The 16194-nt window shown below is 39.7% G+C and overlaps 1 protein-coding gene across 2 annotated transcripts; it reads right to left on the bottom strand.

Annotated features, from left to right (window-relative positions):
• Nucleotides 1-166: 166 nt before the first annotated feature.
• ascc1 (activating signal cointegrator 1 complex subunit 1) lies at nt 167-16127 on the bottom strand. 2 transcript variants are annotated; one of them, XM_007897661.2, is made up of 10 exons: nt 16040-16127; nt 15278-15445; nt 14763-14862; nt 14182-14279; nt 12890-13068; nt 12603-12739; nt 6824-6943; nt 4113-4237; nt 3414-3490; nt 167-831 (listed from the first exon to the last, which is right to left on the bottom strand). In XM_007897661.2, the coding sequence occupies exons 2-10, from the start codon at nt 15387-15389 to the stop codon at nt 715-717; spliced, it is 1065 nt and encodes a 354-aa protein (XP_007895852.1). In that variant the 5' UTR covers nt 15390-15445; nt 16040-16127; the 3' UTR covers nt 167-714. The 2 variants fall into 2 exon arrangements, with proteins under 2 accessions (XP_007895852.1, XP_007895863.1); XM_007897672.2 differs by lacking the exon at nt 6824-6943.
• Nucleotides 16128-16194: the final 67 nt, after the last annotated feature.

Consider the following 16194-nt stretch of genomic DNA (forward strand, 5'->3'; position numbering starts at 1 on the left):
AAAAACAATAATAAATTGGTCACTTCAATCCACAACTGTTTGTGGGACACTGCTGTGTGCAATTGGCTGCTGTGTTTCGCCCACAAATATACAGTCAAGTCAATTCACTTTACAGTATATTCTGTGAAGCGCTTTGAGACGTCTAGAAGACGTGATAAGGCGCTAGATCAAATGCAAGGATTATTATTTTTACATAATGACACAAGTAGAGCTTCATGCTTTACTCTGTATATTGCTATGACTGACCTGGGTGCCCAAAATGGAAAGGTGTTTCATTTCCCAGCACTAATATCTCAGCTCAGCTTAATAGGTAAAAACATATTAAACATCTCAAATCAAATATTTCAAGCAAATATAAATATCTAACCCTTATCCTAATTTGCAGGTATTGATATAAAGTCATGAATTAAAAATGTGAAATCACGTCTTCTCCAGCAAACAGCACTGCACTACAATCACCGTTCTTTACACAAATGTGCTAACAATGATGGCCTTTATGTCAGTAGGATGTTCTTGTAGAACTGTGAATATTGATTCAACTCCTCTCCTCAGAAGAGAGGACGTGCATCAGTAATTAATTGGCAAGTATGAGATTGTTTCTCTAAAGATACAACAGTGAGCCGTGAAAGTTTTATCTTTTAGATATACTCTTCAGAGGATGTTATCCTGCACATCACTGCCTGAAGATTAATCATGGTTCATTAAGACTGTGGCCTATGAGAAGTTAATGACTCCAGAAGAAGCGTAGAACCCAGAACTGTCAGAGGAGAACCTTTGGGAGATGTGCACAGCGTTCAGCTCGACTTCACCAAAATGGTAATTTTCAAATTTCTGCAACAGAAAGAAAAGTATTATTTGACTGATGGAAGGGATGATATTTTTCCCTTGGACATATTGGACCACCATTAGTTCAGCAGAATTACTTATCCAAATCTTTCCCTAAATAAATATGGTAACTAGTGCTTTAACCCTCACCTTCCTGAACAACTCCAAGCACACAATTAACAAATTAACACAAGTCATGTCACTAGTGTTTAGCCCTTACTCTGATGAATAAAAAGAAACTCAAGGATACTTGCAAGTATTGAGATTAAGATTTTTGAACCCTTATCCTACATTAACAGTTGCACAAAATGAAACGTGTCGGGAAAAATAGGGAGTGGGAGAAACGCATTGAAACTGAAATTCATAAAGGTCTCTGGAAATAATTCCTCCCTTAAAAATATACACTTATTTTAAGTGCGATTCCATCCCAGATGCAAATATTTTATGGGGCTGGAAGTAAACTAAGTGTTAACATGGAAACACGTACTATAAATTAGAATAACATGTATTGCAATAAATGTTCCACAAAAAAAGTGGTTTAGAGCCACTGACAGGGAATCCTGACAATAACCAACAGAACAGAGGCCGGCTTGCCAGATCCGCACTCTGAAACACTGGAAATAAATTGCACAGTCGCTGTCAGTCAGCCATGATGTAGCATTGGTTACCAGCAGGATTTCCTGCTAACAGCTCTGAGTTGCTGTTAGTGAATCACAAATACTGAATGGAACCCACTGCTTTTTCTAATTACATACATCAGAAAATAGAATAAGTAAAAAGCTAGGATGCCATAGCCTGAACAGTGAAAAAAACAAAAATCTCCTATCATGATATAACACAAATAGTGTTATAAAGCTCTGAGTTACAATGGAAAAGGTCAGAAGAAATATTAAATAAATTCTCAGAATCAAAAGAAGCTTAATACCTTAATATTTCTGGGCAATTAAACTTGCTATTTGCTAGCACCTAAATTCAATTCACGTTTCTATAAAAATCATCAGTAAAATGTAGTGCTTAAAATATTAGGGGTTGAATATTTTGAAGAATACATTTTAAATTCCTAATGTAAAAATTTTGCAGCCACAAAGTGCGTCTAGATTTTCAAAAAAACAGAAGCGACATTTCTACTAAGAAGTTATTTCACCCATGAATAAACATGTAATCTTAAGCATTGTTGTGTGAAACGGGCTAGGCAAGAAAGACTATAGCTACGTAATTCATTCTGTAATCAACAAAACTACCAATAGGTAATGTTACTTAAGGACAAAAGTGTGCAAACAGGAATGCTTTAACAAGTGCCTTTACTTTACATATATGCTCACGAGAATAGCAGAAAGCAAACTCCACTTTTTGGGGGACGATACAAAACAGCTCAAGCACTTGACAGCAGTAAGATACGATCAATATTTCCATCTGTAAGACTAAGCAGATACCTCACGTGAGAAGTTGCGGCAGAGTTGTAGTCAGCCATATAAGTGCAAATATTTGTCATTTCTGACTGCTGGCCAGCACATAGCCAAGATGTTGTGAAATATCAACTTTACATCCCATGTTAAGCCAAAGGAAACCGCCATTAAGTTTGAATTAATTGCTGCAACCATCCTTCTATCCCTCGCTCTATTAATAAAAAAGCCTTATATTGCTATAGCTCCCGTAATTGTGTTGTTTCAGATCCTGCCTTCACAATCAGCAGCAATAGCTTAGGTCTTGGGTCAAAATGCATCAACCTTGCTATTGAAGTCTCAGCATGCCTGCTGTGTAACAGCTAGCTTTTTTTCCCAGGCACACATCACAAAAAATAGATCTGTGTAATATCCAGCAGTGAATTAAAGGCCGCAATCCAATCAAGAGTTTTACGTGGTATCAAAGACCAACCTTGCTTGCTGCGCAAACGTTATCTGAACCTTAAAATTCAATTACAACCCTTAAAGACACATCTGGGTATCTATGCTAAATATAGATAGCCTCATGTATGAAATAATGAGAAAACAACATGGCAGCTTCCCCTTCAATCTCAGAGATAGTGAACACAGTGGGGATTGATAAAAAGACTACTAGCTAGGAGGCTTGTCATGTTTCTGACCTCATTACCTTGACTTGCAGCTGCCTTCAGCCCAATTCTCAGTGTAATTTGCAGGTTTCATAAACCAGCAGGACTCACAAACAGCATTCCATAATAGTACACAGAACTGCTCATTATGTAACTATGGTAAGGGCAAATCTTTATGGTCAACTTTATGATTGATGCAAAGCCAGGTTAGCAAACATTTTGTTTAAAAATAAAAGAAAAATGCATTAAGATTTTAAATTTTAAAGTCTAAAAAGCAGAAAGTTTCAGATATTTTTCAGAGCATACATTTCATTACAACTCAATTTGAGGGTTACAGGTAATTTCATTGTCATAATGAATAATCAAAGGACAATTAACTTACCATTTCTCTTTGAAGTCTGATGATTATGTTTCTTTTTGTATGTTCTTTCTTCTTTGGAAGTATGAACCTAAAACAAGGGAAAATCTCCAACCCGAGCAGTTCATACAACTATATTTTAATTTGCAGCTAATCTAAGCTTAGTCACAGGTGACCAACCTTTAGCACATTTCTTGCATCAAATGACTCCCTTTCACGCGGATTGTATTTTCCTGAAGTTGCGTTTCTGTCTTCAACTGAAATGAAAAAAACATAATCACAGCTTTAAAAATTTCTTCTGAAACCAGGACTTAAACATACCTTCACCCAAAGAGTAGTGGAAATCTGGAACTCTCTCTATCAAATAGCTGTGAATGCTGAATCGATTCACATTTTCACGACTGAGGTGAATAGATATGTGTTAGGTCAGCATATCAAGGGATACGGGGCAAGGACAAGTAATTGGGAGTCGAAGTCCAGATCAGCCATGCTATTATAGAATGGCAGAACAGACTTGATGGGCTGATTGGCCTACTCGTGTTTCTATGACTGAGAGAAATCTAGAAAAACATGGATGTTCAGATAGTAGAGAAAATCGAAGATGAGATTTGATCAATCTCTATAAGAATTGATCATCCACGTTGTAATCTAAATAAACCATCTTTATATCAATATCTCCAGCACGAAAAGGTTAGTGTTACTGTCAATAATAGTACACTTTAGTTATGCTGGTACAAAGGTACTTGTGTGAGCAGGCCAGTAATTAGCTGCAATCTGCAAACTTTGCAATAAATAATCGGGTCATACCGGTTTCTGTATCTGGCACAACCCAGGTTCATAATGGGACTGAGAGACAATGGGCAACCACTACTTACATACCAGTTGGGTCCTTTCTGAAGATAGTGTTCATCAGAGTCGCGTGGAGTTTCACCCGGTCCCACTCCTTTCCCATGAGTCCTGATGCAATGAAGCGCTCCACCAATCCATCGGCAATTAGCTGTAACCTGCAAACAGAACAATAATTGGACTATTGTGTTCATTTTCGGACAGCAGCAACAGATCTTACAGGACCAGATAGCTGCAGGTTTAAGCTCTGAAGTACCTAATCCAGTTCAATGTGCAATTTACAAAACGGAAGTAGAACTACAGCAGGATGTCTGTATAGGCTAATTCAACAAGTCTTGGCTGAGTGTGGATAAAAAGTGGCAGGTTACCAAGTTAGGAAAAGTGAATGACTGAACTAAAGCATCTATTATCTTGTTTAGATCAAACTTTATTTTTAAAATAAGTATTGGGCTTTTTCATTCCCCCCTCTTCTCCTGAAGGCATGCCTCATGCTGAAATATTGGCACCAAGTGCCCTCTGGTACCTGGAACAAAGGGCCATTCATCATTCGAGTCATAACAAGTGAGTGTTGGCAATAATTTAACTGTGGCAACACCACAGCCATGCCCAATCCTGTCCTAACTCAGGAAGGGATAAAGAACAGCTAGGCCACAGGCACATTCTTTGTAAGTATCCATTGGAGGCATAGTTAATAGGTAATGCTCCAATGCAACATGTCAGAGCCGTGGAATATATTTTACCCCATAATTCTCCAACTAATAATAATAATAATAATCCTTGCATTTGATATAGCACTTTTCATGTCGGGAGGACGTCCCAAAGCGCTTCACAGAACACACTGTAAAGTGAATTGACTGTATATTTGTGGGCGAACGCGGCAGCCAATTGCGCACAGCAATGTCCCACAAACAGTCGTAGATTGAAAATGACCAATTTAATTATTGTTTTTGGTTTTTGGAGGGATTATTATTAGGCGTGTAGAGTAAGGAAACTTGCCCAAGGTTTCGCCCTGCCTGGAATTGAACTCACTGAACTGTACACTAAACACATACCAAAGCTTTTCCCTACAACAGAATTGCTTCTTGTATATCTCTTAGCATTAAATGGATTGGGAGAGAATCATCTGTCTTTCCCCTTAGTCCAGATAGTGAAGGACCAAAACAGAGGAAAATAAGCTTTATTATTTTTTAACACCCATTTTAAGATCCCTGTACTTGTTACCATTTTTTAAAAAAAATATGATTTGTGGCCTGCTGTCTTCCAAACTAAATGGGCATTTAAATTCCTCTAATTAAAGGATCTTCACCCATAAACTGAGAAAATATTTGCTATTAAACATTAAAGTTTGGTTGCAATTAATATGATCCCTAGTTGTACAACGATTCAATGGAACAGAAGGATCTTTGTGACAAGATTAATGTCCTATGTACAAATACACAAGCAATTCATCTTGTTTAGATAATTTTGGTTCCTAAACTTTATTCAGTGTTAAGGTGAGAACATACATTTTTTTTAACCAGGACCTAGAAGGTTTACAGATAACACAAGAGAGCAATTATTTTAATATAATTAGGGGAAAAAACACCTTTCAATAACTAGAAGCAAAGGCAATGCCCAGGCATCTATCATCAGGAACATTTCTCAAACAGCCAATAAACATTCCCACAGGGAGGCAGTTGTCAGTGATGAAGAAGACCTATTAATTAGTCTGTGCTGGATAATTTTTGTATGGACTGAAAAAATTACACTCTGTAATAATTTTAATCTCACCATTTTAAAAATGAGATAACTGAAGTGGCTGGTCAGCTCCACAAGTAGTCGCTTCATGCAGACATGGGCTTTACCTTGTCCCACAGAAAGTCAACCAGTTACATTAAGAATTATCTACAGCTCATTTTAGTAACCTGATCTTCTTAATGGATTAAATAGCACACAAAAAGGAACTCTTAAGTGTAAATTAGAGACATGAAGGGCAGAGAGGCATGTCGTACAGCACAGTGCTGTCAAGTGGAGTCCCTACACTGTCCCTGGGTAGAGGAGGATCACTTTCATTTATATGTAAATGAGCAACTAAAAACAGAATGCCTTCAACGATGTTCATTAAAGTGCTCATTGTAATACACTTGTCATCCATTTCTGAAATCAGATCTGTTGTTCCACTGCAGCAACAGAATAACACACAGCTGTTAGGAAGGCCTTCACTTCCATCCTAACTGCCATCAAGCCTTTAATAGCTGTAGCCTTCCTTGATGGTTCCCTGCCAGACCAGTAGATACAATGTTTTGATACACTAGAAAGTTGTAAGACTGTGGTGAAAGTGATAGTTCTGGCTCATTCCTGCAGAAAAGTGTCTCCGATCACCAAATTTTAGAGCAAGACCTTCCCAGGTAATATTTTACACAAAAAGCATGTTTGAACTACACTTTTCAGTGCTCCGGGACGCAACCCCTCTTGAAGGGTGCTATATAAATACAACTTATTGTTGTTTTTAAACCAAGTGTATGCTTTACTATTGGGTAAATGTGATACATTTTCACAATGTATTTGGTTTGTGTTCACTTATGGCTGTAAATAGGAAAAGGACCAACGATTTACTATAAAAGTAGAAGGAGTGGGTGGGGGAATGTAACAGAACAAAGGTAAGTGATCCTGAAAGTAACAATTTCATTGAGAGAATCTTCATTTTTAAAATAATATTTTTTAAAAATTACAAAACAATCAGGATATGGATATGGACTACCTACTTATTCGTCCCATCTTTTGTTTGAATTTTTCCATAAAGAACATCCACCATTCCTGGGTCATCATTCATATATTCAATCCCTCCTACATTAATGAGAAGTGGCTTTTTGCATATAACATCACTGAAACAGACAAGCAGTTGAACAGTCATCAACAACAACAAATTACATTTGTATAGCTGCTTTCACATCAAGAGGGCAGTGGTCTTATGAACAGCAATTGTTCAGTAAGATGGTTACCATTTTGTTTTGCAGAATAATACTTCTGTTGCTACCGGATACATTTTGACTTGTCAAAAGGTTCAGACATCCAAAATTCCACCTAGTTTTAGCCGATATGACAATTTGTCTTTAAATTTAAGATTTCCAGAATTGTGGAAAATTCTTACATCTCGTCATTAATTTGAAAGTTAGCTTTACCCAATTCTTAAAAATGGCTTCCTAAATTAAGATTGAATCTGATAAGGCAAAATGGGTTTCTAGGCTAAAATTAGGCGATTCAGAAGACAACATAAATCATACAAGCAAAGCTTAGCTTGTAAACCACACTTTCCTTAGAGGCATGTGAATACAATGCACATACTCTTCTCTCTTGTGATCAGTCACTAAATTTCATGTAACACTGTATGAAATGCTTTGAGATATTTTGACATAATATGTCATTGTCACTCAGCGGAAAGTTTTTTTAATTGTGGTCACATTACAAAATGATGATTTAGCACATCTGTTTGTTTAGAGTATGCAGCTAACGATCTGCTGGTGACCATTTTTAAGGACAGTTAACACTTCATAATCTAGTCAAAACCAAACCAATACTGATTTTTTCTCTCTCTGTCGTAAAAGTGCATTAGAAAGGAAGTCACACAAAACAGATATTTTCTGTGAAAACACAGTGCTTGAACATATTTAATCTTTAACACATGTATAATAGATAAAAGCTGGTCAGTGTCAAAAAGATGGAATGGATTGCAAAGAATGATATGCAGAAAGAAATTTAAAACGGTTGAGCAGAAGGCATTTCCACACATTTATATCCTTCAGTGACTTCAAGATTTTTTGCTTTACTTAGCATTTGCTCATAAAGAGAAAGAATAGCAACTGACACAAACATACAAGAGGAGGCTCGTGGCATATACCTCCTTTTCCTTACACCTAAAATATTTTGAATCTTGGAAATATTCATTGTAAGACACAATTCTCTTCTCTCTCTATCAACAAGATCTTGTATATGACCTTTCATACATCCCTACCAGCTATCCCCATCCCATCTCTACCAATTTAACTAAGCAGGGCTGGCGTGGGATTCAATCCGCTTCCCAGTCACATAGCAAGCCTGCGGTTGGGATCCATTCCTTACTTTTCTCCTCTTGTGTGGTGCATTTGTGTCAAATATTAATAATCCTTCATTTGATAAAGTGCTTGTACTGTCAAAATGTTTCTCTCTTTTTGAATAGTAATGAAATGAAAAGATCATTTGGACCACAGCAGTCACTCAACAGATCATGCAAAACCTTTATTTTGGAAACTCACTAATAAGGCCCAGCAAATGGAACAAATAATTCTGACCACATTCGTTGGTCGACCCACTACAGTTTGGTTATTTCTGTAGTATATATTGAAATGAAAAAGATTGCAGTAAACTGATCACATTAGCAGTTTGAGTACATTAGTAGGGTACCCTTAAGGTGAGTTTCCACTGTACTATCATAGATCACACCAGACTGCAGAACCTAGGCCTCCCCTTTCCTTTGCCAAATACACAACTAGCTGTAGAACTGTCTTTTTGTTCCTCCTCCCCATTCTGTACCTTGGGATAAGAGTCATTGTTCATATTCAGAATTTCAATTACACAGAATATAAATTCCAGCACTGCATTACTATCTGACAAAGCACCAGACCAAGATTCAGCTCCTTGAAATCCTGATTTGATTTTTAATTCAAATTAAAAATAATACCAAATTAAGCTATGGAAGGCAATGGCATAAATTTAACCAAATCAATTCAAATTAGACTGTGTTAAAGAGTAAAAAAAAAACTTGGGAGATGAAATGTTTTGTTAGTGTGCCATGGCTGCCAATCATTACTGAAGCAGCTTGTGGAGTAGTGATTGAAAAGATTCATTGTTGGATCTATTTGAAAGGTTCTAATAAATCAGACTTTAAATTGCTTTTCTTAGTTCCTGACAAAAAAACAGTTTATGCCACTTACTGTAAAAACCTGTAAAAGCCACTACAGTATTCAAATTCATAACAAGCATGCATCAAGCTGCAAGGCATTAAACATGAGAGGCATGTGATTTTGGACTACTGAACCCATCTGAGATACAAGACATGAATTTCTAAAATCAGCTTTTCCTTCTCTCACATCTCATTAAGAGTGAAATGTAGAAGCTCAATTCCTGACAAAAACAAAAACAATTTCAGTTTGACAGCTCCACTCGTGCTCACCTTGAACAGTTTATTTTTGCCAAATTAAAATCCTGGTGAAAAAGGGTTAGGGGTAGAACCTAAAATTACGTAGAATTACCAAGACTGTACAGCAATGAAACAGGACAGCTGGTCCAACTAATTCACGTTAGTGCTTATACTCCACAAAAGCCTTCCCACATTTCAAGTCCCGCTATAATAGTTTCTGTAATTAACAGAGCCCATTGGAGGTAAAATTTTTAAGTTACATAACCATTGTATTTTTCTGTTAGTGACTGTTTCCTGTTAGCTTTATAAGCAGAGTTGTTTAATAACTCTGTTAGTAAAGGATGAAGAGAAATGTGGTTCGGGATTTTTGAAGGCATTGCTGCAAAGTGTCTCATGGGTGCAAACAGCTGACAGTTCAGTCTATTCTATCTACAAATGTTCCCTCGCACAAGCATGTTTTTTTTAAAAAAAAACTTGGATTTTTTTTCAATTTATGTCAGTCAGCCCTGGTATATACACTGCTGATATCAGGGAGTTAGCAGGTTGGTTGCACAAGATGCTGCCATGCAGAGTGCTGGATTGCAGTAACTGTAAGATGGAGAGATTTTAAAAAAAAACATCCAGGGTTATTTCTCATTTTCCTCCTATTGATTAGCTGTTATTAAAGATCACATCAGAAAAAGTCCTCAAACAAATAACTCTTTAGAATGATGCTGAAGCAAGGCAAGCAGGGTTTGCTAAAGTCATTGTATAAACAAAACAGAAGAAACTTGATCAATACGAATCTTCCTTAAAGGAAGAATGTGTGTTTCAGAATCACTTTAAACATCCCAGTTACAGCACAAGTGTTTAATTAGAGTCAGCTTGCCACAACACCCATAATCTGGAAGAGACTGATGAAATTAAAACAGGTTGTACAAATTAAATGACTTGAGTATAGGGGAATGTTGTAGATTCAGCCATTGAGATTGAGAAAAGATTTTGAAGGCTCGTTCTTGTTACTAAAAGCCATAATGAAGAACATATCCAAATGTTTCTATGGCATCTTGTGGTCGTAAATGGGTACTGCAGCAAAATATAAATCGCTTGAAAACCAAATCACTGTGATAGGCATAGGATTGGAGGGCCATAGGTTTACAATTTTGACTGCAGAAGCCGTTTGGGGATTGCATCTCCTGTGGAAAGACATTGTGAAGAACTGTAACAAATTGTAAGTCATTGGGGCTACAGCTGCAAGGCCGGAGCTATTTTCATGGAGAGTTGGAAGAGATGAAACATTTTTAGAAGACTTATAGCTATGTACTGTATTAGCATATTTATTGCTTTAGGCATTTCATGTCTTTTTACATATTTCAAAGGTGGGAAGAAGAGCAAGACGGATTTTAGTGTAAATCAGAAGCTAGAGATAAAAAGGAAATGTACACTTTGTACCAACTATTTTACTGCTTCTCCCCTTCTCAAAGACACTTACTACCAATTCAGCAAACTGCATTATATTAAAGGAATGTTCCTTTGTTTGTAGAAAGAGATGGAAATGACTCTCTGTATAAAGCATTCCTTCCATATTGTTAATGAGGGAGGTGTTCACTTCCCTTTCAAGATAAATCTCCACTTTCATCTTTCTGGCACAACATAGATGTTACAGTATCCCACAGCCCACAGCACGGAAACAACCCTGGTCAAAGTCACAATGACATTCTGAACATCTGTGATGAGGGCTCCCTCTGCCTCCTTGTCCTCCTTGACCTCTCTGCCGCCTTCGACACTGTCGACCACTCCATCCTCCAAACATCCTCCTCTCCGCTTTACTCAATCTTCACGGACCTGCCCTTGCCTGGTTCAATTCCTATCTCTCTGTTTCCACTTTGTTGCCTCTAACGGTTTCTCCTCCAGCCCCCGCACCGTCACGTCTGGCGTCCCCCAGGGCTCTGTCCTTGGCCCTCTCCTCTTTAATATCTACATGCTCCCCCTTGGTGACATCATCCGCAGACACGGGGTCAACTTCCATATGTATGCGGATGACACCCAACTCTATCTTTCTGCCTCCCCCCTCAACTCCAGGACCACTGCTCTCCTCACAGACTGCCTGTCAGACATCAAGTCCTGGATGAGAGCAAATTTCCTACAGTTGAATGTGAACAAGACTGAGGCCCTCCTGATTGGCCTCCCTCATCTCCGTAACATTGCCCGACTCCGCCACTACCTCACCCATCAGGCCGCTGAAACTCTTGTTCCTCCGCCTCGCTTCCTCCCTTTCCTCCTTCAAGGCCGGTCTCAAGACCTTTCTCTTTGACCGTGCCTTCAGCTCCCATCTCGACTCTCTACCCCCTCCTCGCTCCCTCCCTTCCCTCACCCTGACCATTTCCCCCCTGCTCGGGTCCTGACCCAACTGTACAGCGCCTTGGGACGTCCTCCCAACGTGAAAGGCGCTCAATAAATGGAATCTTGTTGTTGTTGTTGTTCATCCCTTCATCACCTCCAGGCTCAACTATGCAAATGCCCTGCTTGTCGGTCTTCCCAACTCCTCCCTCCACAGGCTGCAGATAATCCAGTATTCTGCAGCCCATGTCCTCTCCCGCACCAAACTCCGTGACCCCATCTCCCCCATTCTCACCCGACTCCATTGGCTCCCTATCCTTCAGAGGATCCAGTTCAAGATCCTGGTCCTCACATACAAAGCCCTCCATGGCCTCGCCCCACCATGGCCTCTGCGACCTCCTAACTCCCTACCCACTCACTTGTTCTCTCCGCTCAGCCGGCTCTGGCGTGCTCCACATCCCCTGACCCACCCGCTCCACCATTGGTGGGAGAGCCTTCAGCCACTCCCGCCCCAACCTCTGGAATTCCATCCCCCAGTCACTCCGCCTCGCCCCCTCCTTAGCCTCCTACAAGTCCCGCCTCAAGACCCTCCTCTTTAACCATGTCATCGGCCACCCCCCTTCCCCTCCCCTCGGCCTCAGCTCGGGTCTGAAATGCTGTACTCTGTCCAGCGCTTTGGGACGTCCTCCCGACGTGAAAGGCGCTATACAAATGTAATCTTGTTGTTGTTGTTGTACAGTAAGTACTCAAGCTTTTGAAGTTGCTTTCCATGACTGCCATTCAGGAGTACCTGGAGTAACAGCCATTCAGATAGAGGACAATCCCTACACAAACTGAGTGGAATTGTAAACATTTTCTTACCACCTTACAAATTGCTTTTGGAAGAGGGGAAACAAGTAGTTTGCTCTCAAAGCACTCCTACCCTATTAATGTGCTCTTGAAAAACCAATGCAGCAATATCTCAACTGGAAAGAATCAAGCTGAGCAGTTATTATTTTGGAGACCACTGGTGTTAAAGCAGAATACCAGCTGTGACTAGGCCGACTCACTTGATGAAATCCTCCTTACACTTCTGCAGCAGCTCACAAGCTTTCCCAACTTCCACATCATTAAGGAGGACCAGAGTTCCAATTGTCAGATGCAGTTTGGCTGGATTCTGGAAAATGCTGCTGTCAATCCCACGATCCTAGCATAGACCAGGAACAAAGAATTACAATTTCTCTGCTGGATTGTGAAATTGTACCCCAGAAGTCAGAAAATGTCTTCACATATATGAGAGTAGGTACCATCAAACCCATCCATTCCTATCCCCAGCTTTATCAACTTGTTCACATACCTGAGAGCAGAGATCCAAAACCTCCTCCTTAAACTTCAGGAACCGTTCTTGAATCTTTGGATGGTTAATAGCAAAAGATAGGAAATGAGTAAAGGGCTGCTTCCTGCGGAAACTGTCCAACATCACCTCAATTCGAGTTCGGGCTGAAATCACACCAGACTGTTGCTGTCCAGTAATGACTGAAAAAACACAAATGTTAATATTTGGGGGGGGAAGGGAAAAGAAAGATCATTTTTTGTGCTTAATGGTGTTGTAAGGATTTTTTTCTCCCCTTTGCATTCAGACACAGTTTGCAGCACTTCAGGATCTGCTATACTAGAGCTGTCCTTGTATTATTTTACAAAATGTCAAACTAGACTACACAACGTAACTGCTGAATTTTTTTATGTTCATGCCCAATGTGGCTTTAAAGTTACTATTAGTAACTCCTGCGTTCAAGTCCTCTGCATGCCTAACTTCAATCCTAACATCCAGGTGCTTTGTAAACATAGGAACACAGGAATTAGGAGCAGGAGTAGGCCATTCGGCCCCTCGAGCCTGCCCTCGCCATTCAATAAGATCATGGCTGATCTTCTAACCTAACTCCATCTGCCCACCTTATCCCCATATCCTTAATCCCTCTATCCTTTAGAAATCTATCAATCTCTGTCTTGAATATATTTGAGGACTGAGAATCTACAGCCTTCTGGGGTAGAGAATTCCATAAATTCACTACCCTCTGAGTGAAGAAGTGTTTCCTCAACTCTGTTCAAAAAGGCTGACCCTTAATCTTAAGACTGTGACTCCTAGTTAATAATAATAATAATCCTTGCATTTGATATAGCGCTTTTCACGTCAGGAGGACGTCCCAAAGCGCTTCACAGAACACACTGTAAAGTGAATTGACTGTCTATTTGTGGGCGAACGCGGCAGCCAATTGCGCACAGCAATGTCCCACAAACAGTCGTAGATTGAAAATGACCAATTTAATTATTGTTTTTGGTTTTGGAGGGATTATTATTAGGCGTGTGGAGTAAGGAAACTTGCCCAAGGTTTCGCCCTCTGCCTGGAAGTTATAGATAGTTATAGATTCTCCTACCAGGGTCTAACACCATGGCCTCAACCACCCTTCCTGATAACCTATACCAGTTGTTAATTATGTTAGAACCCATATCTCTTTGAGTAATCGGGGAAGAGTTGGTCTTGGATTGCGACCATGCATTTATAACTCAGATTAAAAAAAATATTTTTCATAACCTAACAAGAAAATTCTGCACTAATAAACTGTTCCTTTAGCATCTGCCCAGCCTCACCTATCTCTCCTTCCACTCCAGGTTTAGGTATGGTTATGGAAGTCCGAGTTTCAGTCTCGAGTCTCCTTTTTGTTTCTCCTTTCTTTCCAATAACATATCTGTAAAATAAATACTTTTGTTTTGTCATATACTCCACATTAAGGTGACATCAATGTTAAGTCCGGAAAAGAATAAAACTGTTAAAAGAGATTTTTCAATCACTTTGATTCTACTGATCGACAATTCACCTTTTACCTTCGTAAAGTCTGCATCCTCCATTGTGAACAGATATTAATTTTAAAATGAATCAGCTATGAGCTCATTTAAGCAGGGAAAACATTCAACTATTGCCCTATGAAGCTGGCCAATTGCTGTTAAAAACTAGATTTGGTGATTGCAAACATGTTACATATATGAACATAACCACACTCAAAGTGAAATTAGAATGGATCGAATGAAGTTCTCAGAATTCTGTGTGATGCATTTCCAATTACTGGCAGAAGTCACCAATCACATCTCAGAGTTGCTATTAGCAACTCTAGTTACGAAACAATACAATTTACTAATCAGTAGCAAAATCCCTAATATGTATGACAACTCACTTATAAAGAGCACTGGGTACTGCCATAGCACATCGATATCCTCGCTCTGTGTGATCAATAGTTAGAGAGTCACATGGCTCATCCAAACAATCTACAGCACCTGAAAGAAAGAAGATAGGTTAATAGCAGGAACCCTGAACGTCAGTGATTATCCATGACAACCACTAGAATTACTATAATTAGATATATCCAAAGAGTCTTCTGGGAAATTAGTGTGTGTGCGCGTGTGTGGAGGACTATTGGATTGATGGTGCTGTCTAAAACTGTAACTACGATACATCTGGATGTTTAAAAAATTTAAAACAAAAAGACTAAAAATACTGTAGAAGTTTATTGGATCCAGTAAGTGTAAATGTGGGATATATTACTCGTGGTTGTTTTAAAAAAGTGGTTCACTCATTTCAATTTAGAACACATTAGAACATTGTAGTAAGAACCTGAGAACCATATTTTTACAGGTATAGAAAAATTGGCCTTTAGACCAGGTGGGGTTGGTAGTATGCGCCTGTAAGTACCAGAGTAATTGAAGTCTTCCTCTTCCTCATTCTGATGTACTTGCTCTTTGACCAGGTTTTTTCGGTAAATTCGACCTTCAATATTAATCAGCATTGGTCGAAGAACATCCATTGCATTTCGTTCTTGCACCGACAGACTCTGCACGTTCTTCAACAACAGCGCAAATTCTATGACCAGAGGAACAAAGTGTCCGTCACAAGAAATGCAAAGCAAAGCTACGGGTATAGAACTATCAAAAATGTAGTGGTTTCAAGCCCCACATCGGAGCTCGGAATCAGTCTAAGCTGACACTCCGATGCAGTGCGTTGCATTGTCAGAGGCACTGAGCTTTGGATGAAATGTTACACTGAGGTCCTAAACTAAACTGTTTAAGTGGAAGTTAAGGATCACACGGGACTATCCTGGGTCCTGCCCAACAATCCCCCAAATAAAAAATTAGGTCACTGGCTCCATGGCTCTTTGTAGGGCATTGCTGTACGCAAACTTCACCCACTAAATACACAGCCACTGCACTTGGCAGTATATCCTGCGAAGGGCTTTGAGACGTCTTGAGGACGTGATAACCGAAGAACTATACCAAATGCAATGATTATTATATATTATTATAAACCTGACCAACGTTTCTCGCTGCCGGGCATCAGGCCCAGGGCTCTGGCTGGCGAGGCGACAACCTCTCACCACTGAGCTCCAGGCCCCCGCAGTGTGGTTTCTAACCGCTGTGGTATTGACGGGACTTTGGAAACGAAGACAAAGAAAATAACCTTTAAAAGTGAATCGAAAAACCCGCGGCGTTCGCAAACCACCGGCGAGAGCCGACTTCCGGTCCGCCAGTTAAACCCGGCGTTTCCGGTCCGCGGACAAACCAGTCCGACCCGCGATCCTCCCCCCCAACAACAAACCCCCCCCCCCCTCCCCA

This window comes from Callorhinchus milii, unplaced genomic scaffold (genome assembly GCF_018977255.1).
Source record: "Callorhinchus milii isolate IMCB2004 unplaced genomic scaffold, IMCB_Cmil_1.0 Scaffold7, whole genome shotgun sequence".
Lineage (NCBI taxonomy): Eukaryota > Metazoa > Chordata > Chondrichthyes > Chimaeriformes > Callorhinchidae > Callorhinchus > Callorhinchus milii.

Coding starts and splice junctions, on each gene's coding strand:
- ascc1 (XM_007897661.2), bottom strand. CDS start 15,389: ATGGATGTTCTTCGACCAATGCTGATTAATATTGAAGGTCGAATTTAC. Junction 12,740..12,889: donor TTTTGGATCTCTGCTCTCAG/GTATGTGAACAA, acceptor GGTCTATGCTAG/GATCGTGGGATTGACAGCAG. Junction 4,238..6,823: donor ACAAAAGATGGGACGAATAA/GTAGGTAGTCCA, acceptor TTCTGTTTGCAG/GTTACAGCTAATTGCCGATG.